Here is a 27907-nt window from a genome sequence, read left to right as displayed (position 1 = left end):
TTTGGGGATCTGGGCCCAGCTCCCCCACGCTGGCAGCACAGCCAGCAATGGAACCCTGGCGTCCTGGCTCCAGCCCACTGCTCTAACCACTCTGCCACAAGAAAGGGCACCTCCCCCTCCTAGGCCGCATGGTAAAGCCCTGAGTCGGTGATTTCCGCCCTCCCCCCTCCATTAGCCTGATTGGTATGTTCCACAACAAATGTTCTCTCTCCGCCCTCCCCCTCAGTCCCAGCTCTGATACTGAGAGGCGCGCGACACCCATACGTCACCGCTAAATCGTAACAGAGCGCCAGACCGCCCCCTCCCCCCCCGCCGTGCCACGTGATCCACCCATCTGTCGTAGGGGCTGGTCGTTCGTGTGGATGACGAACCAGCGAATTTTATTACGTCATCATTCAGCGCCACCCTCTCGCGTTCAGGCGCGGGTTGCCGGGGCTGTTAATGTTTCCGGGAGCGGGGCCATCACCCGGAACCGTTCCCCCTGGGGTGACCGTTCCCAGCCGGACCCGGCGGCGGCTGCACTCCGCCAACCGCGCCGCCTCATGGCCTTCAACTTCGGGGCAGCCGCCGGCGCCGCCGCCGCGAACCCGACAGGTGCGCGCGGGGCGGCCGGGGCGCGGAGACCGGCTGCAAGGGGGGTGGCGGGGAAGTGGGTGTGTCCGCTCCGTGCCTCCCTCCTTCCCTCCCCCCATGCCGCTCGCCCTAGCAACCGGAGCGGGGGGCGGTGCGCCTCCCCCCCCTCCCGCCTTGCCAGCGCAGGGACGGGTTGGGACGGGGGGCGGTGTCTGGTCGGGATGGGAGCCGGGCGTCGCTGCTGGAAGCATGAGGCGGCTGGGCAGTGGGTCCGGCCGCTCCCCGCCCCCGTGGCGGTGACACCCCGGCCGTTCCCCCGGCTCGCTGCCCGCCTCCCTCTTCCCCCCTCCGTCCCGATGAGTTACAACCAGACCAAGCACGTTGGGCGGCGTAACCGCTGCGCTGAGTTCCCGCCCGTCGCGTGAGCTCGGGGCGCCGCTCAGGCCCCCCGCCCCCCCCCCCCCCCCCCAGGGCGCAAGTGCTCGTTGCCCCCAGCCGCGCTGGTCTGTTTCTGCGCGGGAAATGCGTCCCTCTTAAAGCCTCATGCCATTGAAATAAGGCTTGTGCGGGAGGGGCCCCGGGGTGAATTTTGGTAGCTGTCCCTACAGGGTTTGAGCATTGGGCTGCTAAACCCAGGGTTCAATCCTCGAGGGGGCTATTTAGGGATCTGGGGCAAAAATCGGGGATCGGTCCTGCTTTGAGCAGGGGGTTGGACTAGATGACCTCCTGAGGTCCCTTCCAACCCTGAGATTCTATGATTCTTGCAGGCTGCTTCTGCAGATAGTGTCACATTATGGTATAATCCTTCCTCCGTAAAGCCAGCTGGAGGTTCGTTACCTTTGCACTAAAGAGAGGCACAGATGGCAGAGCAGTGTAAAAAAACAAACAAAACCCAAACCAGAAACTAAACAGGGTTTGTCTTGAGTCACATAATTTAATGTGATTATGAAAAGTTTATTCACGGTTAGCTGAGATGAGGCTGTACATGATGTGTACTAGTTGGCACTGATTAGTCAGTCATGATAATTGTTATCAGGTAACTCAAGTATTCACAAAAGTCTTCATGTTCAAGCACAATAGGGTGGTTGCTCTTTGCTTTTTAAGAGGCGTCCCTAGATAGTTTATCATTTGCGTGACATTTTCTAGCATGTGGGGAGGAGGAAAGGATACATCTAACTTGAAATCAGAGGAGGGGAAAGTTCTTTTTAAGCTTTGTAAATGTTTTTGGCATGTCTAGGCATAGCTGTATTTGTGAACTAGACACCAAAGCTTTAAGAGGTTGTGCTAAAAGGCAAGTCATTTCCAGACCCTTCAGAGCACTTAGACTTCCAATACTTTGTCTGCCCTGGCATTTATCCTCCCTGCAGAGGTAACTCAGGCTCTTACTTGAGTGGTGCCCCTAGTCTGGCTCCCATCCATGCACAAAAACCTCTTGCCTGACTGCTGGTGGTGTTTACACCCAGGCTGGCTAGCTGGCCTAGGGTACAGGCTACAGCCTGAGTGTTGCTTACACTGAGGCTGGTGACCCCCCCCCCCCCATATTGCAGCGTAGATACAGGCTAAAACGCTCGGGTGCTGATAATTCTCCAATGCCTTCCCAAAAGTCCTCCTGTGTGCATAGAAACACAGTTTCTCCCACAGTTCACTGAGAGAGAATCATAGTGTGATTCATCTTATTGCAATGTTAAGAATGCTGGGATATAACCACGAAAGTCCTCGTGAGTATAGTACCAGTGTGGACACAGTATGGACACACTTGAATATGGCTTTGCAGTGTGCCACTCACACCCAAGTGCTGATCACCCGAATTAACTCTGCAGTGAAGACATACCCCTGGAAAGTTGTACTGCTTTAGCTATACTGGCTGTACTAATAGAGTTAAAATGCTACAACTCCCTAGTCTGGACTCTGTTTCATTCTTGTAAAACTTTTCCCATATGGGAGAGGGAATAACTAGACCAGTATGTCACTTCTATACTGATATACCTGCATCCATGCTAGGGGTTGTACTGGTATAACCATAGCAGAAAAAATTGTGCCTCTGACACAGTTACATGACTGTAACGTTCATGTGTAGATCAGACATAAGTGTGTGTGTGGGGCCGGGAGGGGGAGAGAAGTCTTACACTTTTTTATTTGTGCTTTAGCTTTGTATCTGCTAACAGCATAGGTTAAATAGCAGAAAACTTTGGACTACTCCGTTTGTGTTAAATAAATGAATCTCATTTGAAATGGAATAACTTCTCTCCTCTATGCTTTTTATTTCTTTAACTATTTGTTTTTCTTGTCCCTGGCTATGGAAAACACTATTTTTTTTGCTTCAAACTAATGCTGCGTGCTCTCTTTCTGCTTCCCACCTGTTAGGATTTGGTGGGCTTGAGACTGCAAACTCCACTGCCAGTGGGTTTAATTTTGGGGGTTTCGGATTAACTGCCAATCCTGCAGTGAATTTTAATATTGGGAATTTCGGTGTGTCCACTACCTCAGCGCCACCATTCAATTTTGGTAACAGTCTGGCAAGTGCAGGTAGATAACACACACACTTGTTCGTAATGAATGTTGATAGCAGGGGTCCAAGAATTCTTTTCAGATCTCTGGTATCTAAGTATAAAAAACTACTTCAATACTTTTTGTGTGGCCCAAATTAGGGAACAAAGTTTTTAATAACTTGTAGCAAAATCTCTAAATGTGATTTTTAAAACACTTCCACTAATTTCTGGGTTTTCTATGCAAATCCAGTGAAATAGCTGTTGAAAGAAAACTACTTGGTCTGTAAATGCCCATTTTCTCTAAAAACAAAATAAACCATGGTGTCCTGCCAGTCTAAATCTAAGTCTTGATTATTTAGCAAATGGTCAGATTTACTGGCAAACTGTAATCTCAGTTCTTTGTTCGGATATTGGTAATATTGCATAATTACAGAGTAAATCTGTAAAGTCGCATTTCCTTACTTTAGATTCTTGGACTACTGTAGTCATGTTTTTCATCTTTCCTTATGTCTCTTCATTGGACTTCAGTTGGTTATCATGAACACACCACACTTAACTAGTTTCTGTGGAGAAACAAATTTTATACGATCAGCACAAAATCAATCACCCTTGCTTTTTGTTTCTGTTCAAGTACTGTTGTTCATCTGCTGAAATAATGCACAGATGCAAGATTGTCTTTAAAAGATGCTCTAGCTTTTTTTGTTCTTCCTAGTGTGGACACTGGTTATTTGTTGTGAAGTGAATCAGCAATCCAGTGTAAATTGATTTATTTTCAATTTAGTCTTACCTTTTTTTACGTGAAAATATTTGTGCCTTGTGTGGTGGTATACTATTTCATATGTTTCCATTTATGTAGAGTTAGCCCTGGGATCTTGTTCTTGCAGCTGCTCGTATAGGAATTACATGCATTCCACAGTCTTACCATATTTTTTTGTATTCTAGCACCCATCTCACTTTCATGCACCTGATGATCAATGTAAATCTTATTTAATTAATTTTACTCTGGTACAAATTCTAATCAATTGTCTTTTTCTAATGGATATGGGCTAAATTAAAACCAAATCTGAGATGCATGTTTTCATTGTGTTAGCAGTTTAGTACTACAGTTAAATAATTTTCAAGCAAAGGTATCAAGTTGGCCAAAGTACAAAATAATAATAATAATTAAAAAAAATCCCATGATCTGATAGTGCTTCTCACACAGTTTGTCATTACACAGTGAGTTTGAAGCTCTGGGTTTATCACTGGAAACCTTTTTCATCCAGTTGCATAAAGCTGATGCTCTGAATGAGTAAAAATCAAATCAGGTTGAAAATTAAGTCTGGTTTAAGTTTCATTCTGAGTGCACAGGGATGGTAAATATAATAGATTTATAACTAAAACATGATTTGTTTTGATTCAGATGTAAACTGTGTTTTGATAAACTGACATGTCATTTCCAATGACTATATCCATTTGTTGAATCATGTACACCATACTGTTTGATATTTCTATATAAAGCTCTTGATTGAATATAATCTTGCAATTTTAACTAAGATTGTATAATTTTTCCACTCATAACTGCTTTCCTGCCATACATAACATGCCATTTCAAGCTGACTGTTTCATTACACTAAGTTTAAAAAAAAATTTTTTATTTTATTACATATAACTTACAAATGGCTTTACAACAGCTGGTCTACATAGTGGACTCTTTTTTTAGTTGGGGTCTGTGAGGTGCTGTCACTCCTCCTGCTCCATATGTGTATAGGAGGCCCCTGGGGGAGACTGTAATGCCATTGTTTTCATCTAACTTATATGATATAGTGTCTTTGCTTTTCTGCTGCCTGGCCAAGTTCAGGAGTAAGATCAGAGTGGACTGGTGATCCGATTTGCTGAGTTAAAGAATCTCAAAGGTATAATGGGATGGCTTCTTTAGGTTCTGTTCGAGGAGAATTTCTATCTTTTGTCTATGAGTACAGTTTAGAATTGCTTTTTGACCTCTTAATGCTCCAGGATACCCAAGTCTTGTCAGTGAAATAAAGTATATTTTTCATCTTTTGTCCTCTAATAAGGTGATGGTTACTTTCACACGTGTCCGGATCAGGAATATGTGTCTGAGCAATTTTACACTGGATTATTGCAATGCACGCCGCATGAAGTTACCCCTGAAAGCCCATCAATGTTTGCAGCTGGTGTAAAACACCACTGCTTGTCTGCGGGGAACAGTAGCTGCAAGGAGCTGCTTAGCCCCTTTTTTTGGATAAATGCACTGGCTTCCTTCTTGATTCAAATTAAATTCAAGTTGCTGATTTCAATCTATAAAGCTGTATATGGTTTGAATCTTGGATATGTAGAAGGCTCTTGCTTTCCCCAGTACAGCCGCAGTAGTTGCGAGAAGCTAGAGCTCAAGAGGCTCAGCTACAAATGTCTGGGGCTGGAAACTGTTTTCTCGGGACAGGGCCCTGGACTCTGGAGTTTGCTCCCTTTGCCCCCCAAAAAGGATGGAGATGGCTGAGTTTGCTGCTCTTGAGCAAAGTGCATGGCTCATATATATAATTTGTCTGGTTGGTTTGTTGGGTAACTTTGAGTGGCAGTCAATTATTATTATATATCTGCTTGAAATTATGTATTTAAAAGGAAATTGAGGATGAAAAATGTGTCCATAATACTTAGCTGCAGTATAATATCTCAGTAGAAATAAATGCTGTCCACTTGTGCCCACCACCAAACTATACACCCTAACTATAAAGTGGCGCTCACGTGGAGGCGTCTAAGCTTTTGCCAAAAGTAAAGCCAAAGAATAATCTAAACAAAACTTACAAACTAACTCTCCCCCTCCACTTCTGTTTGCCACCCAAAAACTAAGAAAACCACTTACTCAGCCTTGTCTTGAATGAGACCAGTGAGGCATTCCAGTATATAAAAACGTGAGCATGTCTTAAAGTTACCATGCCTCCTCTGCTGCCTATCTCTTGAGATTTTACCATGGGATCATCAGTAGATACAGCCCCAGTGCTGTGATGGGAAAGCAGCTGATAGTCCCTCAGGCAGACTGGCCCTATACTGTACAAATTATAACACTTGGACATCTTAAGAGTGTCTTGCAGACCACCTCCTCTCCCATCTATGATCACATATCTCTGTGGCAGCTACAGTAATTGAAAAGTGAATCTCTCTTCTTGTTCTCTTCATTTCCCTACACGTGCTCCCTTCTGTTTGGTTCCCTTTTTCCCTGGATATGCTGCTCAGCCATATGGTCCTCTTTTTCCCTATGCTCCCCTAGTACTTTGTTACTAGGACATGATTCTGCTGTTGGTGACTCCAAGTCCCGGGGGTTCTGTTCCTATTTTTAATACTGTGTAGCAGAGGCCCCTAGTAGAGGCATCTAATCTGGTTTCTTCAGGTTTCCAGCTGCTCTTACAGATTCTTATCATGAAGGGCCTGAACACCTGTAGAAGTAGCAGGAAATAGAGGGGATCCAGCACCATATGACTAGTCAACTGTTCACAGACCCCAAGTTTGGGAACTGCTGACTTAAATTTTTGGCTAATAAAAGTAAAACCTCAAGCATGTTTGCTGGACTTCATACAGCCAGTGAATCTTGGAGGGTGCAGGTGTTGCTACCTCTTACAAATGCAGACCAAGGGACATCCCAAACCATGTACATTGCAGTAATGTAAAGGGGGATCACAAAGGCATGGCTTACCACTGTGAAATCCACACCCAGAAGGAAAGTTTGCAATTTCCAAATATTTCAGAGCTGGAAGAGGACCACTCTTTGCTGTTGATAAAAGATTGTGGGCTTATGTTTAGCTGGTTAAGAGTAATGATTCAAGGTACTGATTTTTTTATTTTTTTTAAAATGTGCCTGGGATTAATGTCAGGGTAAAGGTACCCACTGCATATATGAAATCCTGATAGCCCTTCATCTTATGGAAATAACTCAGTCTTATCCAGTCAAGTCTTTTGAAGTACTGCCTTGTATTTGTTCTGCTGTCTTGGCCAGGCAGTGAGATGGCACGGTCGGCGTTAGAGATTTGAAGAGGTGATATTCTAAAATTGGGGGTGTTATCAATTTACTGAGGACATTTCAGCCCATGCGTCTGAACTGAGATATAGATATCTTACATATTTACATGTTAAAGAGGTTCTACTGTATGGCCCTTTGACTGTTCCTCTCAAGAACTGAGTACTTCCCTTTGCATTGTAAACTGTTCCGACAAATCCATCCTCCTAACAACCTGTGTGCCACGCTGTGGACCTGATCCCGAAAACTGATCTCCACAGAGAGACAACACCAGGGAACGTTACAATTTGGACCGGTGTTCTGCTAGGTCACTCCAATCCTTGATTCTGGGAGCCAGCCTTACCAGGCTCTGCTGTGAGAACACCCACTCCTGGGCTGTTCATGCACAGCCTCTGCAATGTAAACTGCTCCTTGGATTGTGCAACCGAATGGCACTAGCTAGTATCTCTGGTCCCTGACACAACCCTAGGAACCTCCGTCTTGCAGTGTTCAGTTATGCCTGCTGGACGCTGCAAGCTTATGAATTCATCAATTTAACAAAGAAATAATATGTACCAGGCTTGTTATCCCACGGGGAGTCTCTGACACGCTTCAAACCAAACGCACTGCTTCAGGTAGAATAAACACAGATTTATTAACTATAAAGATTTTTTTTAAGTGATTATAAGTCAAAGCACAACAAGTCGGATTTGGTCAAATGAAATAAAAGCAAAATGCATTCTAAGCTGATCTTAACACTTTCAATGCCCGTACAAACTTCTCACCACAGGCTGGCTGGTTGCCAGGCTCTCCCCTTCGATCAGCGCTTCAGTCACTTGATGGTGATGTCTGTAGATGGAGGTGGAAGAGAGAGGAAGCATGGCAAACGTCTCTCCCTTTTATCATGTTCTTTCTTCCCTCTTGGCTTTGTCCCCACCTTCCCCCTTCAGAGTCAGGTGAGCATTAGCTCATCACAGTCCCAAACTGACCAAAGGAATGGAGAGGGGGGTGACTCACTCAAGAATCCAACAGATCCTTTTGTTGCTGCCTAAGCCAGCATCCTTTGTTCCTGTGAGGCTGGGCTGGGTTTGTCCCATACATGCCCTAATGATATGTGAACTGCCTCTCTGCTCTTGGAGAGTTTTTGCCTGGGCTTATTTTAAGCCATGAAGACACATTTTCAGCCTCATTGCTGTATACATGAAATTACAACCTATAACATTACTGTAACAACCATTTCTATAGCATCACTATAACAACAATGCTCAGTGCATCATGACCCTTCCAAAGACACCCGACACGACAAACTTTGTATTCGATACCACACAATCATTTTACGAGGATGAACATGGGGGGTGTAGTGTGTTCCCACTAGGTACAGAACGTCACAGAGACCCATTCATCCATGCCCATGGAAGTCAGTGGAATTCCACAGGAGTCTACCCCCATAGATTTTCTTGCAGGATTGGGACATAGAATGTCATCCTGCTGACATGAGGGATGCTGGCTTTGCCACAGGGGTGTTGTAGTTATAAAAAAAACACACACAAACATAACTCCACAAAAAAGAGAATTCATACATTATTCCAGAGTTTTAAGCAAACATTACTGTCTGTGTTCTTGCTCATATGCAACCATCGTATGTAAGATGCTTAGTTCCACCAAAGTGTTTGTAGTTCTTTTATATTTTTAATTAAATAGATTCATAGATACTAAGGTCAGAAGGGACCATTATGATCATCTAGTCCAACCTCTTACACAATGCAGGCCACAGAATCTCACCCACCCACTCCTGCGAAAAACCTCACCTATGTCTGAGCTATTGAAGTCCTCAGATTGTGGTTTAAAGACTTCAAGGAGCAGAGAATCCTCCAGCAAGTGACCCGTGCCCCATGCTACAGAGGAAGGCAAAAAACCTCCAGGGCCTCTTCCAATCTGCCCTGGAGGAAAATTCCTTCCCGACCCCAAATATGGCGATCCGCTAAACCCTAAGCATATGGGCAAGATTCACCAGCCAGATACCCAGGGTCCTTTATATTAAAAACTTACCACCCCATCCCACAAAAATCCAGTTATTCTAGACTCTAGAGAATTAATGTGACAAATATTAGTACTAGCTATAATTTTCTGTAGATGGGGAGAGCACATCTGGGACTGAGCAACTTAAGTTAACTAAAGCCTAAGGGTGTGGTGTTTTTTTGTTTTTTTCATATCCATAGGTCACTTGTCACTATGTATTGCTTTCTGGGTCCCACTTTCTCTCCTGTTTACTTTATTGTCAGTAAAGTAAATAACTATGATCAGAAAAATATGCTTGTGTCACAACACATTCATCTGTCAGCATCTCCCTTCATAAAACTCATTGCATTGGAATGTGCAGTTTATCATGACCTACAAGAGATTGAACCTTGTGGCAAAGCTACCTTGTTTATTTGTACAATTTATTTACTAGGTGCTTTTGGAGGATTTGGGACAACTACCACCGCTCCTGGATCAGTATTTAGCTTTTCTGCTCCTACCAACACAGGCACCGCTGGTGAGATGCCATCATTTTGATTTAGAATTAAACTTAGCATCAGTCTTTTAGAAGTTTTATCTCTTTTTGCTGTTCATGTGTAATTCTTCTATTTATCTTTGATTTTCTCCCCTCCTCTAAGGACTGTTTGGTGCTACCCAAAACAAAGGTTTTGGATTTGGTACTGGTTTTGGCGGAGCAGGAACTGGTACCGGCCTAGGTACTGGTTTAGGAACTGGGTTAGGCTTTGGAGGATTTAGTACCCAACAGCAGCAGCCCAGTAAGTACAAAGACTTCTTTATTTCTTTTAAAAGCTAATGTTAGTAAGCAAAATATCTCTTGCTCATCGCTCCTGAGTAATCAAAATATTAGCATGAGTTTACTTGAGTAATGGGCAAATAATAGAAAATTCTAGCAACCTAATATATTAAGCTGCTTTTTTGTGCCCCCAGAACCATCAGTGAAGGGTTTACAGATCTCTGCACCCTTCATAGTCTAAGCCTTTTACACAGAGCACCAGAACCTGAAGGGGGAGATGAGGCATCTAAACCTCACTCACAGCACTAAATTCACCTCCAAGCCCCATATCTCAGTAGTGCTCTGTTGTGGAAAAAAAAGACCAAATAGCCTTGACATTTTAATGTGAATGCTTAAAAATTCACCATTTGGCAGGCCCCTCACTTCAAGTACCTCTTGCTCAAACTGCTACAGGTTTCTCCATGAGAATGAAAAACTTTGGCACATTCCCAGTAGTTTCAAGATGTACCAGTAGAGTGTCCATCCCCTTGGACCAAAAAAAAGAGATGGATCACTTACCTTTTGAGTTATCTGCTACCTGTCTTGCTGATGCTGTACACTGTCTGTCTACAACAAGGGATCTCATGAAAAAGCTGGAGGAGCAAGAGTTCTGTAGAGCATCCTGGAGAGTGTTGTCCTTTTGCAGTTAGGGATGTAAAATAGTAAACAGTTAACCAGTAAGCATTAGTCTTCCCGGTTAACCCAGCTAACCATTAACCCCTGGCCTCGTGGGCGGGCCCCTCTCCCTTTAATCGGTTAACCGGGTAAATGATATAATTTAAATATCATTTTAAAAGTTAACAGATTAACATTCCTGTTTGCAGCATAATACCCAGGTACCTTCACAATGTGCCTCAGGATGGCCTTTGCTTTTCTGTTGGCAGTGTAGCCATCCTTACTGCAGAGCAAGCTAAATCCTATGGTAAGGTAGTTCTTTTCCAAGTTTAATATTGCCCGCCCTTTCCAAGAGGGATAGCTTTGGGAATAGCCTAGATCAGGGCATGGGTTCCATGTCTTAACAAGGAAAAACTCTCTGTATGAGTGTGGGCATGTCTTATCCAAGGGTCTCTATAAATCAAACAGAAATTTCAGCTCGTTTCTCTTTATCTACAAAACATGTAGGTTAAATTCTAATGGCACTTGGCCTTTCATTCCTTATTTGAAAGAGACCAAGAGAACCAGGCCAAACTCTTTGAGACATTGCCCAAAGGATCAGCCCATAGCAAGAGACTTGCTTGCAGTTCCTGGCTGCGTGGGGCAACATTGCTTCTGAACATAGCTCGCTTTTTGTAGTGACTTTATAAACTGAATTATTTTCCTCCCCTGCCTCCTGAAGCAGTCACATCCCATCTTCCTTCCTTTCCTGTAAAGAAGGAATCAGTTTAGAGCACCATCAACTGTCGATTTCAAATTCAGGCAGTGCTCCCTTTTGGCCCCAGCTTAAAAGGTTTACAAAAGTCTGTTCCATTTATTTTTTTGGTCTCCAAGAAGTGTGGGTTGATCCAACAAATTCTAGATAGTGGAGCATAAATGTATCAAAAAGGAATCCAGCACATTGGTGATCGCTGTTGTCAGTCCAGGAGACTTCTGAGCATCTTGGTTATAGCATGCATATCTGCACAGCCCCATTATAGGAGCCCTCAGAAATACCTACGCTTTACCTTGGGATCTCCATGTGTCTTATTGGTCCCTTTTTTTGGTTTAGCATTGGCACCAAGAATCTTTACCAAGTTGATAGTGGCAGTAACAGCGTCATGAGAAAGGAAGGAATTGATTACAGATTTGGTTTAAAGAAAAGTCAGGATATGTATAGATCTATGATCTGCTGACTGCTTTACTGTGTCACAATAACAGATGTACCGTTCAGATTTTAAAGCATCCAAGAATGTTTATCCAATCGTGTCTATATTTACCCATTTGAGGGACCTCTTTTTATAAGGTGTGCCTCTATGTAATTGAATGTCAGACAATTCCATCATCACTTTTAAGAAGGGTAGGGGGTAATAATGTCATTCAGAAAATCAAACTTTGTGCTTTATTATTTACCCACAGACTTCTTGGTGTCTTCCCCCCCCACCCCACCCCCGCCCCCCAAATGCACAAGAAGCTCTAGTGTGGTGTGCATTAATCAGTTAATCTTTCTTTCTTCCTCAAGAACTGTGTGTTTTCTGTATCTGATTTTAGCATTAGGTGGCTTGTTCAGTCAGCCCACTCAGGCACCTTCCCAGTCCAACCAGCTGATAAACACAGCCAGTGCACTTTCTGCTCCCACTCTCTTGGGAGATGAGCGAGATGCTATTTTGGCAAAGTGGAACCAGTTGCAAGCCTTCTGGGGGGCAGGCAAAGGATATTTTAACAGCAACATTGCTCCGGTGGAGTTCACGCAGGAAAACCCATTTTGCAGATTTAAGGTATGATACTTCTGGTATTTATCAGAGTACTTATTCTGAGACTATTTGCAGTCTTCTGTTTTAATCCTAAATGCATCATGGGAGTTGCTTAGAATTAGCAATAGCTAAATTATGTAACATAGTATGTTCTTCAAGGTAATGTGTCCCATTCTAATATGCCTGGGACAAAGCTCTGAGTGGCGTGGTTGCTGAAAATCTAGGCCCTGATTAAGTATTACAAATGACATGCATGCTTATGTGAGCAATATGACAAATAAAATATTCCAGGATAGTGTTAGGAGAATTAAGGTCACTAACCATCCAAGATGAGCACTAATCTATTAGAAATGCATTTCTTCTGGTGCAGATCACTTAAATAGTAACACTTAAAATTCTTTCAAATTTTTAAGCTTTAGAAGACCAGGATATTAGGGTTTTTTTTGAGATCCAGAACAGCAAACTTAATGTTGCTCCCTGCATCAACCTCAGCAACAGGAGAATGTTTTCTAAATTTGGCCTGCACATATTCTCTTCTGCATCAGCAAATTCAGGCCAGCTTATTCTGATTTGAACTCATCTGCTTTTATCCGCAGGAGTCTTTAAGTTGTCCTTAAGCCTTGTCCCAGTTTCCAGTTCTGCTGTGTCAGCAAAGAGTACAGGGTTCCTCATCCTCCACAGATCTGATGATGCTTACTCTAGCTCAGCTACAGGTCAATTAATGGACATATCAAAGACAGTAATAAGCCTAGCTTTCTGTACACATTTGAGATACTTCCCTAAGAGAAGCAGTTTTTACTCTGAATATTGATTGATTCAGGCTGATGGACTTTTTGTACGCAAGTGAAATTGCTTTGAGGGAACTCTTGCTGAATCTCGTTTGACTTTCTCTTCTAAGAATGTAGAGCGTATACTGACACGAGTTGTAAGTGCAACAATGCATCATATATTAAAAATCCATTTGTAGCCCCTCCATGCAATTCACTGTCTTTGCTATATTGTATCAGGAGATCTCAATGACTTGCCCCAGGTGTGCTAAGAAGCAATGCATTTGAACCTTAAAACACTACAACCCCTCAGTGCATGAAAACAGTTGCCTTAAAGCAAGTTGGATAATACTCACTAATTCATGACTGTTTTCAAACTGTCCTGCAGTCTTAGAAAATTACTGTTGCTATAATATGAACAACAGAGTTTCTTTGTGTTGGGATATTGAGTTGCATCAGCCAAAGAGTGTAATACTTAATCTTACTGCAAGTTTATCATAGAAAGGATAGAGAGGTTTTTAAAAGAAAATAGAGAAGATAAGATTAGGGTGGTTTGCTTTTTTTTTTGTTTGTTTGTTTTTTTTTTTAAACACAGGCATTCAAAACTCCATCACTACACATTTGAGATGGAAAAGTAACTGTCTTGGGGGTATTGGAGTTCTCAAATGTTCTATCTTGATCAAGATTGTTCTATTTCATTTAAGCCTTTATACCTATAGAAGCACTCAGTATGTACACCTTGAGTTGTGTTCCCCTGTATCTTCCTACTCCAGTCAATACTGCAGAGAATGGAGGTTCCAGAAATCCCCAGAGGTTGGAAGTGATGCAGTTGTGAAAAAGGCTATAATTCTTTGGTATATTAATAGGAGTGTCCTATGCAAGACATGGGAGGTATCTGTCCCACTCTAATCAGCATTGGTGAGGCCTCAGCTGGAGTAATGTGACCAGTTCTGGTCACCAGACTTTAAGAAAGTTGTGGACAAACTGGAGAAAATCCAGAGGAGATCAACACAAATGAAAAAAGATTTAGAAGACTTGACCTATGTGAAAAGGTTAAAAAAGCTTGGGCATGTATAGTCTTGAGAAAAGAAGACTGAGAGGGACCTGATACAGTTTTTCAAATATATTAAGGGCTGTGGGGGATGGCGATCAATGGTTCTCCATGTCCACTGAAGGTAGGACAAGTCAAAAATGGGTTTAATCTTCAGCAAGGCAGATTTAGGTTGGATATTAAGAAAAGCTTTAACTATTTGGGTAGTTAAACACTGGAATAGGCTTCCAAGGGCGGTTGTGGAATCCCCATCATTGGAGGGTTTTAGGAACAGGTTAAACAAATACCTAGATCATCCCTGACAGTTATACTTGGTTCTGCCTCAGCACAGGGGGATGGACTACCTAGATGACCTCTTTAGGTCCCTATCAGCTCTAAATTTCTATGATTTTTATCTTCCTTTTTTCCTTATTTCTATATTACAAGGGGGTTTTAATACCACGCACAAGTCAAAATCCCCTCTCCTATGTTTACATTTGCATTTTAGAAAATGTATAAAATTCTGTTTTATGTTTAATTCAGCCCCGTTCCAAAACATTAACAAAATTTCTGTTGTCCAACAGTATGGGGGGAGGGATAGCTCAGTGGTTTGAGCATTGGCCCGCTAAACCCAGGGTTGTGAGTTCAATCCCTGAGGGGGCCATTTAGGGATCGGGGGCAAAAATTAGGGATTGGTCCTGCTTTGAGCAGGGGGTTGGACTAGATGACCTCCTGAGGTCCCTTCCAGCCCTGATATTCTATGTTTCTAGAATCTTCTGAACAGGCCAAAATTTCTCAAAGGCAGAGAATGGACATTTCTGAACATTTACCTTTTTAAAAACTTAAACTAAAAACATGCCTTAGAGTGCAGTCTGTCATTTTAGAAGTTCTGTGAGTGTTCTCTCCTACACCCATGTCTTGATGTATCCCACTTTCAGGTGAACCTTTAACAACATCCAATTTGGCTTTTTCCACAGGCTGTGGGCTACAGTTGCATGCCCAACAACAAGGATGAAGATGGCCTGGTGGTCTTAGTCTTCAATAGAAAAGAAGCAGACATTCGAAACCAGCAGCAGCAGCTAGTAGAATCACTGCACAAAATTTTGGGAGGAAACCAGACCCTTACGGTCAACGTAGAAGGTGTTAAAACACTGCCAGATGATCAGTACGTGAATATCTTCTTGTGCAATTTTGCCCCCTTCTCTATTTGGTTTTCTCTGCGTGTATAATGTGTTGGCTCTCTTAAGGTCAATCTGCTTCAGTACAAAGCTTCTGCTGAAACTCCTTTTAAGAGTCTTATAGGGATATTCAAATATATGTTTGTTTGTATTCTCAATATAGTATCATCTGTGTTCTTCGACGGTATCCATTTTTGTGTACAGGTTTTGGCCTATTCTGTTTTTTTTTGTTTTTTTTCCTTCCCCCCCCTTTCGTTTCTTTCCACTGTTTCTGCCGGATCACTAAATCCGATTTCCTTGGTTTATATGGCATTTGTATCACCAGTGAGGCCAGTAAAGTTCTGGCAATAGAATAATCTTGTGATTCCTCTGCTCCGCAGCAGTGCAGGAAAAATCAGGGATATGCGTAGTGGTTACTGCAACTGGGTTAAATGCACTAAATATTTTAGAAAGCGGAGGGCATTCCCCACCAGTAAGATACTTAAGGTAGACAGTGGTGGTGTTTGTTTTTGGTTTTTTTGGGGACCAGTGCTGACAAGGTATTCTAGCATTTGAGCCAAGAAATATTTGCTTCGGAATTAAGTCTGCTTACTGACTGTTACTGGCTACTTCTGCCTGTGGTGTGCCAGAGAACTGTTTACACTGGACTACCTTAAGTATTTCTAACATCCCCGTGACAGTAGGCACCTTTTGGCTGTTACCATCCACACACTTGCTAAACTTAGAGCAAAGACTCCACTTTATCCTGACATATAGACTGATTTGATGTATGAAAAGACACGAGATGTGATACTCCAGTATCCAGTTCTTTTTCCTCCAATGATAGAATTTGGGCTGGTTCTAGGGATGGGTGAGCAGGGTCGTCACCCTGAGCACCAACTTACTGGTTGCTTTTCTTCTTCTTTGCTTTGATTAGGCACACTTCCCACTCTCCTCTACTCCTTCCCTCTCTCCCCCTGATTGGTTGGCTGTCCTTTTCTTTTGCTTGGCCACTGTGGAGGGGCATGCTGATGTTTTCTGCCCTGGGTGGGCTAGGCTAATGTAATTTAGGAAGATATGTGCATGATATCCTGTTCATTTTCCTTTGTTCCCAAAATGTGAACCCTAGTGGTTTCTAATATGCGCTGACAATGAATCTGTGTGTAGATATTTTTAAAGCTGTATAATTGTGTAGTTCAGTTATGTTTCATTAAACAAGTATTTGACTTCTGAACAATTGATTAATATTTGTGGTTGTAATTCTGAATGTGATGCTCACTTTTTTGTTTGCTATATTAGTCACCAGTAAATATTTTCAGCTTTTTTTTTTTTAAATAGACTGGAATGTATTAATTTAAAATAATGATGCTGTTCTGTTCGTCGGTTGGCTCCAGGCTTATAATTGTATTTCAGTTGTTGTTTCTGTAAACCATTAACTGATCTAGGGTACTTGTATTCTTATAGTTTTCTTTTCTGTTGCATTTGCTTGTTCAGGACTGAAGTTGTCATTTATCTTGTTGAGCGGTCACCAAATGGGACTTCAAGGAGAGTTCCAGCCACAACCCTGTATGCTCATTTTGAACAAGTTAACATAAAAACATCACTGCAGCAGCTTGGAGTTACCCTTTCCATGGCCAGAACAGAACTTTCTCCAGCACAAATCAAACAGCTTCTACAGAATCCTCCTGCTGGTATGTACTGGAGTGTTGCATTAGTTGGTAAACAAGCCCTTCCACGTTCTCCAGGTGTCCGAGAGTAAGTGACTGGAAAAAATGACATTTTTAATCAAAGGAGTTTTTAAGCTGACCGTATGTACTAACATGTCTGTTCCAAATATTTCTAACCCTTCCAACAAAGTAACTTTATTTTTCTCAGTTGATGAGATACAAAGTTATGCAAATAATTAATACAGGGGTAGACAATAGTGTAAACCAAACTGTAAGAGTCTTAAACTAGTTCAGTTCATCTTATTAACTGCTTCATTGAGTCCAGCAAAAGTGATATGCCAGGACAGTAACTTTTGCAGGTAAAATAAACACCATAGGGTCCTGTATTCACTCCTCCCAACTTTCTGAGTCACTCGGCCAATACACATCAGTACATGTGCACAGACGGTAATTGTATCCCTTTGGATGAGTGCAGTGACCTTTTTGACTGCTCATTTGTTCACTTGCAATATCATAGATACTTAGCTTCTGTTTGCTGGTCTGTGGCCTAAAGAGAATAGTTTGTAGGATCTTCTCACACTTAAATATGTGTACATTTGGAATAACTCTTTGCCTGCTCTCCAGGTTCAAAAATCTCAAATTGTCTGTTTTTGGCTTAGATAAGTTGCCTGTGTTCTGGATGTGTGGGGTTGTGTAATTTTTTTTTTTTTGTGGTGGTTTTTAAAGGCCAAAAATAACATTAAAGATTGAAGTCTATTTTAATCTTTCATTCCATAGCTGGAAATCAGGCTCTTTGGTAGCAAAATTAGGATAAAAAATTTTTAACTAAGGGAATCGATTTGAAATCTAATCCAATTTCAAAAAATGAATTCAAAATAGCGTTATGTACTATACCTGTGGTTCTGCTATCACGTTCTGCCATTTTTAAATGATTTTTCTCTCCCCTATTGCTATGTGAAAGACTCACAAAAAGGGGGAAACTGACTATATGGGGACAAAGTCTGTTCAATGCACAAAGTAACAACTTCTGCCCCATCTTTTTCAGATATAGTAACTTTAGGTGTAACTAACTACTGATCTGTGTTTTGGAATACATTTTGGTTTTTAGAACTGCTTCTTTATTTTGTGCAGCTAACGAAGCTTTAGCATAATTGAATCATTGGCACCTTGTGCTTCTCCCATCTGTTTACCTTATGCGTAGACTCTAAGCTCTTTGGACGTGAACAGTCTTTTGTGTAGGAACCCAGCACAACAGGCCCCTTACTGGAACACCTGTGCGTTACTGGAATACAGGGAAAATCGGCTGCCTTGCTGGGCAGGTCAGGTCAGGTCAGGTGCTGTGTCTTCCCCTCCTTCCTCCCTCCCCCCCCCCCCCCCCCCCGCCATGTGCTGCTCCCACCCTCTGCCTTGGAGCTGCTCCCGGGAGCCACCTGCTTGCTGTGAAGGGGTGGGGGGCGAAGAGGGGTGCTGATGTCAGGGTGTCCCCCCTGCTCCTGTACCCCGTCTCCACAGAGAAGGGGGGACAGGGCTGAGGATGGAGGGAGCTTGCTGGCAGCAGCTGCTGTCTCAACTTGCTGATCTATTTAAAAAAGCAGTGTACTTAGAGTGATGTCGGCATACTTAAAGGGGCAATGTGCATGTCTGTCTGTCTCTCACACACATGCACCCCCCGGCACTTTGGAAAGTGGAGGGAGTAGTGTGCTCCAGTGGGATAGCGTGGGTTCATCATACTCCGTTTCCGCAGGGAATGTTTGCAGCCACTGCCATGCATCTGTTGTGTCTCCTCCCTCCATTCATGCTGCCTTGTAGAGTGTGAAGCTACACTAACAACGTGTTAACCCTTGAGGGCCCAGCCGAGTGCTAGTTCATCATTTAGCAGTATGGTATTCCCTGGGAAATATCCCACCCTCTTCCACCCTCGGACTTCACCACCTCAATCAAGGTTCACAATCATCATGGCTGTGTACAGTATTCAGTTGTTTAAAACTTACACTCTGTGTGTGTGTGTGTGTGTAATGTCTTTTGTCTGACAAAAAAAATTTCCACCTAACCCCCATTAATTCTTATGGGGAAATTGAATTTGTTTAACATTGTTTTGCTGAAAGTAGCATTTTTCAGGAATGTAACTACAACGTTCAGTGAAGTTACTGTACTTGTATGAGGGGAACAGAAATACTATTTTTGGAATAAATATTAAGTGAGCACTGTACAGTTTGTATTCTGTGTAATAGAAATCAGTATTTGAAAATGTAGAAAAACATCCAAAAATATTTAATTTCAATTGGTATTGTTTAACAGTGCGATTCATTTTTTAATCACAATTAATTTTTCTGAGTTAATATGTGAATGAACTGTGATTAGTCGACAGCCCTAAAAATATTTAATGGCTAGATCTTTCTTTGATTTCCCGTTTGCCAGCTCAGCAGCAATGATGGAGCCAAATGAAGTCTTTCCATCGCTTTGTCTTATACCAGATTTGCAGCTTATTTAATCATAAAATTGCTATATAAATATTCATTAATATACTGGAAATAATGGCAAAATAAGTGACATCCTGACTGAACTGATAAGAGGTTTCCAAAGACGTCTTGTGTGTTTGATTTCGATGTTGTCATTTGTTTAACACACAATGTAGTTGCTTGTACTACTATTTTTATCTTCCTTTTGGACCAGATTTTGGTGGTCTCCTGACAGTTTTAAGGAACCTTTCTTTCTGATACTTAATTTTTTTTAATCACCATTTTCACTTTCCTTTCATGTCTCTCTACCAGTGAGACAGCTTGACAACTGTTCTTTGGCCCGGATATTTCTACAAAACCTGGGCCCAAGCCTTTTTAGTAAGCTGAATTAATAGCTTGAAGATTCAGTTTCACAGCTGATTTTAGTGTGGCTCTTTCACATGCATTATTAAATCTGATCACTTACCAGCCATGTGATGTGAAAACTATTGAAGCACTGTTGAGATTGTCCTTATGGAAAGAATTTCCATTTTCTCTTGTAGGTGTTGATCCTATTATCTGGGAACAGGCCAAAGTGGATAATCCTGATCCTGAAAAGTAAGTCTGGTTCTTTTTTGTGTTTTGTTCCTTTGTAAACATGGATCTGTGGTGTGAATTTAGCCTTAAAAAACAAACGCTTTCTAAAATAACTTTCAGGTAACTTTAGGAGATATTTTAGGGGTATAACTGTATAATGTGATAACTACAAGGTAGGTAATGAGAGGGTTGCCACAGAATCACAAACAAAATCTCCCTCACAAAAATGCCACTTTAGTAAATCTGCCTCTAGGACCCAGGGGAAGGAAAGACACTTACTCAGCCCCCTCTGCGGCTCCTTCCTTCCCTCCCTCTCTCCAGGGGTGGCAGGTTTGTATAACTTTTGGTGGTGCCTAGAACAGGTCCAAGTCGTGTGTGTCGTCGTGTGTTGCTCTAGGATATATGTTAATTGTTTGGAGTTGTTAGCTCGCTATATCTGTGAACTTCAAACCAGCACATTTCTTGGGGTCAACCCTATCCTGCTAGTCCTGCAACTCTAAATAAACGTCATTGCCTACACTGTGGGGATGAGTGGTGAGGACTTTTGAATGTAACACCCATAATTACAGTGACTTCTCATTCTTGTAATGAACAGAGTCTGCAATTCAGGAATATATTGTTAAATATAGCTGTAAATCTTGAGTTGTTTAATAACCAAACACTTCTGTTCCTGTAGGCTTATCCCTGTACCAATGGTAGGTTTCAAAGAGCTGTTGAGAAGATTAAAGGTCCAAGACCAGATGACTAAGCAGCATCAGACCAGATTAGATGTAAGTGTTAACTTGACACCATTCGTTCTGAACATGGTTGCAGACAATAGATTTAGCACTCGAAAAGTGTGACTCTTGTGGCTTTGTAAATCCTGATTTCCGACTGCTGAGAACTAATCTGGGAAGTATTAACACTGAGCAATACACCCATGGCTGGCCTGGGTCAGCTGACTCCAGCTCATGGACTGTAGAGCTGTAAAATTGCTGTTTTAGATGTTTGGGTTTGAGCTTTGGGACCCCACAAGGAGGGAGGGTCCCAGACTCCAACTTGAGCCTGAATGTCTACACAGCAATTTTTAGCCCTGCAGCCTGAGTCTGGAGTCAATCAGCTGACCTGGGCCAGCTGCGGCCATGTCCTGCATCTTTTATTCCAGGGTAGACAAACCCATAGACACTTGTATCTGTGCAGTTATGAATTTAGAATAATGTCTTTTGAGTAGGTGACTTGCAGTTCCTGTTTCAGCTTCAGTTAAGACTACCCTTATGGAAGCTGTTAAGACTTTTGTATATGATTAACAGAGATTTCACACCATGCTACCTTGGAGCGGAAGGCTTATGCAATAGCTGTTCTCTGGTTTGTATGAATATCTTCTCTCTCATCTGCTCACTTGCAAGAGGAGAATTATCAGCTTTTTGGCTAAGACAGGTCAAATGGGGTGCCTAATTTGGAGACTTTTTTGAAAATGCCTGAACTAAAAGAGTAGATTTAGACTGACTTCCAATGAGTGGGGTGCTTGAAAATTCAAGCCGTAGCACCTGACACTGCCTCATTTTGGGGAGCATATATTAGGCACCAATCCCCTAGTAATGGATATGACTAGAACAGATACTTTCACTTTTTGAAGGGACATGAGTGGAAAGGGGGTAAGGACACTGACAGAATAAAGCCCCCTCAGCTGCTCTCCTGCTCAGGATAAATATTTAAAACTTTCAGTTAATTACATACAAAACAGAATGATGGTAAGGGCAGAGATGGGCTGCAATAGACCCACTTATTAAACAAGGGGGTATGACGGCATTCTTACATTATGAACTACTCATCTGATTCTCTCTGCAGGTGTTTTCAAATATGGCCCCTTTTCCTTTAGGACTGATCATTGTTTTGAAACTCTGATGGCAGGGGAAATGAATGCTGCTGCTGCTAGTACATGCTTACAAGCAGGAAAATCTTTTTTTGTTTTTTTTATAAAAAGATTAAATTAAATTTTTGGATGGCCACCAGCTGCAACCATGTTTTTTTCTTTCAGATAATATCAGAAGATATTAGTGAGCTGCAGAAAAATCAGACCACAACTATGGCAAAAATAGCACAGTACAAGAGAAAACTAATGGACCTTTCTCATAGAACCTTACAGGTAACACTTGGACGCAGTGAGTAATCTGATGCATGTTCCACTGGCAACAGAGTGGACTTTTTTTTAACAGCTCTATTTCCCATTCCTGTTTCTTTTTCAATTTGTGTGCAAGTCTCCCTCTCATGAACATAAGAATGGCCCTACTGGGTCAGACCAAAGGTCCATCCAGCCCAGTATCCTGTCTATCGACAGTGGCCAATGCCAGGTGCCCCAGAGGGAGTGAACCTAACAGGTAATGATCAAGTGATCACTCTCCTGCCATCCATCTCCACCCTCTGACAAACATAGGCTAGGGACACCATTCCTTACCCATCCTGGCTTATAGTCATTAGTGGACTTGACCTCCATGAATTTATCCAGTTCTCTTTTAAACCCTGTTATAGTCAAGATCAGAGACTTACCAGAAAAGCTGCCTAACTTTGTGGGAAAGTTGTCCTATTGGAACGAGTCAGGTTGCGTTGTTTTTAAATCCAACTTTAAGTAGTTTCAGATCCTGTACCTGCCCCAAGTCCTACCAATTCATGACTCTCTTTATAAACTCCTTTCCCTAGTAAGCTCATGAAACTGAGTGTACACTGTGCAGACAGAAGAACAAATTAATCTGAAATGGCCATTTTTTTTACAATCCCAGTTAATATGGTTACGGTGATAGTGGCTTGCCGGTTGATTGGATTTATTATTCTCTTGTTCGTGTGGTTGGTTAGCTATATGGCAGTTCTAAACTTCCTTCTGTAAGAAATCCCTAATCTCCATTTGAGTAAAATGGACAAATTAATTTTCTGTTTTGCATTTTCTTTAATACCTGTAACTTGCTTTAAGATAGATCTGGAAGATCTATCTTAAACATTTTTTTGCTCTAAAGACAAATACAAGGCAAGAGGGGGAAGTGGAAGGATTGAGTGGAAGGAAGGAGCGTTTGAAGAAGATGAGAGAGAATTTTGTCTGGTGGATGTATTTCAGATCTGTGGGCCAGCAGAGTAGAAGACCACCTGAGTGGGGAAAGCGGAATAGATGTACATGGGAGTGTGGGGAGGGAGACCTCGTGGAAAACATTTCCCCTGTATCTAACGTGCCACAAGTGAAGTAGACGACTGTGGTTTTAAACCCCAGAAACAAATGTACAGGTAGAACATTGTGACTCTGATTTGTATTTTACTAGAAATGGTAAATCCATTTTACTATAGGATATAAATTGAGACACAGCATACAAGTGACACAAGGTAGGTGAGGTAATATCTTTGGACTTCTGTTAGTCCACTAGAAGATATTACTTCACCCACCTTGTCTCTCTGATAGCATGGGAGTGACAACACTGCATACAACATACAAGGCAGCCTTTAGACCCGCCACTCTTCTGTCTGAGACATCTGCAGGAGAATCTTGACATTTGGAGTTTATGCACATAAAACAAGTCATTCCAAAGGTCATAACTTCAGTGGTTCCTTTTGCAGGTGTTAATTAAACAAGAGATTCAAAGGAAAAGTGGCTATGCCATTCAGGCTGATGAGGAACAACTTCGTGTACAGTTAGACACCATTCAATGTGAACTCAATGCACCTACTCAGTTCAAGGTGAGTGAATTATATATAAGCTCTTGCAACAGAAAAGGGCTCTTGGTGTACTTACAATAAAGCTGTAAAATGATCTCCCCAAAGCTTGGTTAAAACCATTTGTAGTTAATGTTTTCTTTCATAGGAAGAATATTGACATTTTCCCTGTTGATTTGAGTCAGCAGACTTGCAAGTCCTAAACCCAATCTTGAAAAAACCCCTTACAAGGTCAAAAACTACATAGCGAGTACTGAAGCAATTTTTATGAACAGTATCAGACTGTTTGTTTACTGTATTGTATCCCCCACCCCTCTTAGTTTTCTTTTTTTAATTCAAAAAAAAAAAAATGCAAGAAGCTGAGCCAAAACCTTCACGCTGATGGTACATTTTTCTCTCAGGACTACGGATGTCAGGGGGAAACTGCTTTTCTATCCTAATACATGTGATTCCCATCTACTTTTAGGGTCGACTAAATGAACTGATGTCTCAGATCAGGATGCAAAATCATTTTGGAGCAGTTAGGGCAGAAGAAAGGTACTACATTGATGCAGATCTCCTACAAGAAATCAAGCAAGTAAGTATTCCTTGTGGAGAAATGCATGCAGAATTCTACAACAGCCTGCTTGAGTGGAGGGTGCACAGCTTATAAAAAGATGGAAAACAGTGGTGTTGGAATTGAAGCTTCAGCATGCCTCTCAAGTGGACTTAGTCTAGAGGAAATTCAGCAACAGCATCAAGCAAATACTAAGAGCTCTGTTCTTCGTAATCCTGTGCAGTGAAGTTGTTTTCCTGTGGTACCCCAAGCAGTCCTCATGCAGGGCTACCCAGAAGTGCAGATTTTGGAAAACCAGTCCTAAGACTTCAGACTCCCTGGTCCACCAGAGAGCCAGGGGGGAGCTGTGGGTGTTCCGCATGATTAGGCTGGGTCTTCCACGCTCTCTGCAGCAGTGCTGTCAACCCTGGAACTCGCTATGTGTTGGCAAAAGTTTAATTGAATCTGCATTTTTCCAACCAGCTCTAATCTTGAGTGAACTCAGAGTGTAGGTTTCAGAGTGGCAGCCGTGTTTAGTCTGTATCAGCAAAAACAACGAAGAGGACTTGTGGCGCCTCAGAGCCAAACAAATTTATTTGAGCATAAGCTTTCGCTGAAATGGGTTTTAGCCCATGAAAGCTTATGCTCAAAGGTGCCACAGGTACTCCAAATTTAAATAGTTGAGTGTTTTTTGGTAAGGCACTCAGAGGCCTTCAGGCATGACCGTGGTAAAAATGTATTCTGTTTTGCACAAGTCGTGTAGTTTCGCTTTTAAAAAGTAAACTTATAGCTGTTACAGTAACTTAGTTATTTTAGAGAGGTTCTGATCTTTTAACCATCAAGGACTGAGCTATAGTTTTGTGTGATAAATGCTACACCTGAAGTGTTTCTTACATTCTTTCTTTAATTATTCTAGCATTTGAAGCAGCAACAAGAAGGCCTGAGTCATTTGATTAGCATAATAAAAGATGACCTGGAAGATCTAAAACTAACAGAACATGGATTGAATGAGAGCATCCCTATCAGAGGAGGAATCTTCAGTTGACTTGTCATAAGCTATTGTTAGGGATGTTTCAAATGCATTATCTTGTTTCAGGGTTCACTTTCAAAGGCTGAAACTGACTAGGTTTAAAAAAAAATGCATATCTTCCTATAGGATTTTCATAAATGTGGTATTGGCTGTAATCTTTTGGACTAGCAAAGCCTCTTCCATACTTTTCAAACTTGATGACCTTTGGAAGGTTTAGACTTATAAAGCTGTATATTCTTTCTTAAAAGAAACTGAATCTGTTCAGATACTGTTCTACTACAAAAGTTATGTACTATTGTACATTTTTACAACAGCATTGTTCTTCCATGCAATGCTAAGGAGATCTTGTCTTTCAAGTTTTCATGAACATGAAAGGAATCTACATCACAAAATTATGCATACAAAAACAACTAGGCTGTTGCAAACTTGTACATCACCCTGTAAACATGTTTAATATTATTCATTTATCTGCTGGGGAAAGTTGTGGATTTAGTGTTTGTGTAATGTGACTTTTTTGGACTGCAAGGCTATATTTTTATATCATTTTGCTTATTCAGGAAATAGAATAAAATGTCTGCTTTAAACTGTGTCCTTTATCATGTTGCCTTTTTATTTCTAAACAGGCATACTTACATTGTTCATTCTTTGGAAAGATAGCTACTTGGAGATTTGTCAAAGGCACTTGTGACTAACAAATTCTGAAATACAGCAGACTTGTGCTACAAAAGAAATCTACCAAGCATCATACTGTAAAAAAATTAAGTTTGCCTGATTTCTTCCCCTGCATTATACTAGCATTACTCTAGATACAGCATTTTGGAATATTTTTTTATAATAAGAAATATGACTCAAACCTGACCGATGTCTGTCTGGGGTTCCTAAACAAGGTGAAAAGTCCTTGGTAAATACCATTACTCTCTGCAAATTCAGGGTCAAATATTGCCTCCATTATTCAGCAAATCCTAGTGAGGTACATCATTTTGTGAAGCTTGGGTGAATCTAGCCCTTGATTTGTTCCAACTGTATCAGCTAACAGTACTTCCAGTGTATTGTTCAAACGTTTTCGCTGTTATGTGAAAGTTTTCACTTTCCTCTGCAGCACTAGTTAGTGGCGATGGGTCAATTACCTGAACCTGTATAGCAGCTCTTAAGTATCTATCTCAGGGGTAGGCAACCACTGGCCCTTGTGCCAAAGGCAGCACAGGAGCTGATATTCAGTGGCACTCACACTGCCCATTCTTAAACATTTTAAACACCTTATTTACTTTACATACAACAATAGTTTAGTTATATATCATAAACGTTAATGCATTACTGGCATGCAAAACCTTAAATTAGAGTGAATAAATGAAGACTCAGCACACCACTTCTGAAAGGTTGCTGACCCCTCTTGTAAAACTCTAGCTAGTGGATCTCTTTCTCCTAGACAAAGCACATTTTAGCAAGGTGATTGATTAACAACTGGAGTGTCTTACCCTAGGGATGTGGCAGATTCTTCATCACTTGAAGTCTTTAAAGCAAGACTGGATTTAAAAAAAGAGAGAGAGAACTTCACACGATGGCCTGACTTTATACAAGTCAGACTCTAGCTCATCATCAGTGGTTGCTTCTGGGCTTTAAGTCTATTTAAAGAACAAAATTCCTGCACCCTGTTTTTAGGTTTGTACTTAGGAACATCTGCACTAGCTGAAGTGTTAATAATGCCACTTCACAAACATTGTTAATGATCCTGTAATAGTTTACAGAAATGTCAGTAAATGGGGGTAACAGGCTACACTATACCCTTGCAGAGTGTTAGAATAAATATCTACTTGAGCAACACCTTCCCTCCATTTCCTTTTAAATTACTACTTATTTGGCCAATTCTCATACCAAAAAATGGAACAGGGGCAGTAACTCCTAACAGCACTGAGAGGTCTAAAATGTAACTCGGTTCTACTTCCCCACAAGTTGTCATAGCTGCTGGCAGGGCCTTTGTTTGTGCTGCGGCTTAGGAGATCATCCAAAGGCATTGCAGCCTGCCCTACTAGCTAACAGCCATCTCTGCTGGGTGGGGCGCTTTATCATCACCATGAGTGTGTTCAATGAGGCGGAAGGCCTCTAGGAACTCGTTGAAGTCTATGTTTCCATCCTTGTTGAAATCTAGGCTGCGGGCCAGGTCACTGATGCCATCAGCTGTGAGCTCCATGTTCATAGGGGAGCTGAACAGCTTCCAGGTCTGGTGGAATTCCTCAAATGAAATAAGCCCTGCAGGGAAGAAACTGGCAATTCAGTTTAGTGACAGTCCTGCCCTCAAATGTGTACAAGAGGCCATGCAGCCCTCCTCTGAGCCTGCCCCTTCAGCAGCACACGGGGGTAGGCAATGGTGCAGTCCTACACAGAACTGGCAGCAGTCAGGAAAGCCATGTTCCTCACTCCATGACGTTGAAATCATTTACTGCATATGCCTCATTTTCCCACGTATAAACTAGTGACAATACTCCATATCTCCATTGAGTGTAGAGGCTAAATTACTCTTTTCCAGCACTTTCTAAACATGTATTAAAAGTACTGTTATAACTACTAATGCAGAGATGACAGGCAAAAATGAAGCAAAGGTTTAATGCATTGTGGCAGGAAGGTCCACCAATGTGATATATGCCATCATGTGCCAGCAATGCCCCTCTGCCATGTACATTGGTCAAACTGGACAGTCTCTACGTAAAAGAATAAATGGACACAAATCAGATGTCAAGAATTATAACATTCATAAACCAGTCGGAGAA

General features: G+C 41.8%; 2 protein-coding genes across 4 annotated transcripts in view; one reads left to right on the top strand and one right to left on the bottom strand.

Annotated features, from left to right (window-relative positions):
• Positions 1-460: 460 nt before the first annotated feature.
• NUP54 (nucleoporin 54) lies at positions 461-25731 on the top strand. 2 transcript variants are annotated; one of them, XM_073340425.1, is made up of 13 exons: positions 461-594; positions 2938-3099; positions 9503-9586; positions 9708-9845; positions 12047-12273; positions 15024-15211; positions 16698-16894; positions 19872-19926; positions 20582-20675; positions 21923-22030; positions 23482-23601; positions 24044-24154; positions 25029-25731. In XM_073340425.1, the coding sequence occupies exons 1-13, from the start codon at positions 543-545 to the stop codon at positions 25155-25157; spliced, it is 1665 nt and encodes a 554-aa protein (XP_073196526.1). In that variant the 5' UTR covers positions 461-542; the 3' UTR covers positions 25158-25731. The 2 variants fall into 2 exon arrangements, with proteins under 2 accessions (XP_073196526.1, XP_073196527.1); XM_073340426.1 differs by lacking the exon at positions 2938-3099.
• Positions 25529-27907, bottom strand: part of PPEF2 (protein phosphatase with EF-hand domain 2) — a 39282-nt gene continuing 36903 nt past the window's right edge. The window contains exon 17 of one of the 2 annotated variants that reach the window (XM_073340418.2): positions 25529-27389. In XM_073340418.2, coding sequence (XP_073196519.1) covers positions 27169-27389 — 221 coding nt within the window. In that variant the 3' untranslated portion in view covers positions 25529-27168. The remainder of the gene's footprint in view (positions 27390-27907) is intronic. The other variant, XM_073340422.2, reaches the window with a different exon arrangement.

This window comes from Lepidochelys kempii, chromosome 4 (genome assembly GCF_965140285.1).
Source record: "Lepidochelys kempii isolate rLepKem1 chromosome 4, rLepKem1.hap1, whole genome shotgun sequence".
Classification (NCBI taxonomy): Eukaryota; Metazoa; Chordata; order Testudines; family Cheloniidae; genus Lepidochelys; species Lepidochelys kempii.
The sequence above is the reverse complement of the archived record's forward strand: the minus strand, read 5'-3'. Positions and strand labels throughout refer to the sequence as shown.

What these genes read in the sequence shown, in the direction of transcription:
- NUP54 (XM_073340425.1), top strand. Translation starts at nt 543, where the DNA reads ATGGCCTTCAACTTCGGGGCAGCCGCCGGCGCCGCCGCCGCGAACCCG. An exon ending in AAAACACTGCCAGATGATCA is followed by an intron (nt 15,212 to 16,697) that starts GTACGTGAATAT and finishes TTGCTTGTTCAG; the next exon opens with GACTGAAGTTGTCATTTATC. An exon ending in TCCTACAAGAAATCAAGCAA is followed by an intron (nt 24,155 to 25,028) that starts GTAAGTATTCCT and finishes TAATTATTCTAG; the next exon opens with CATTTGAAGCAGCAACAAGA.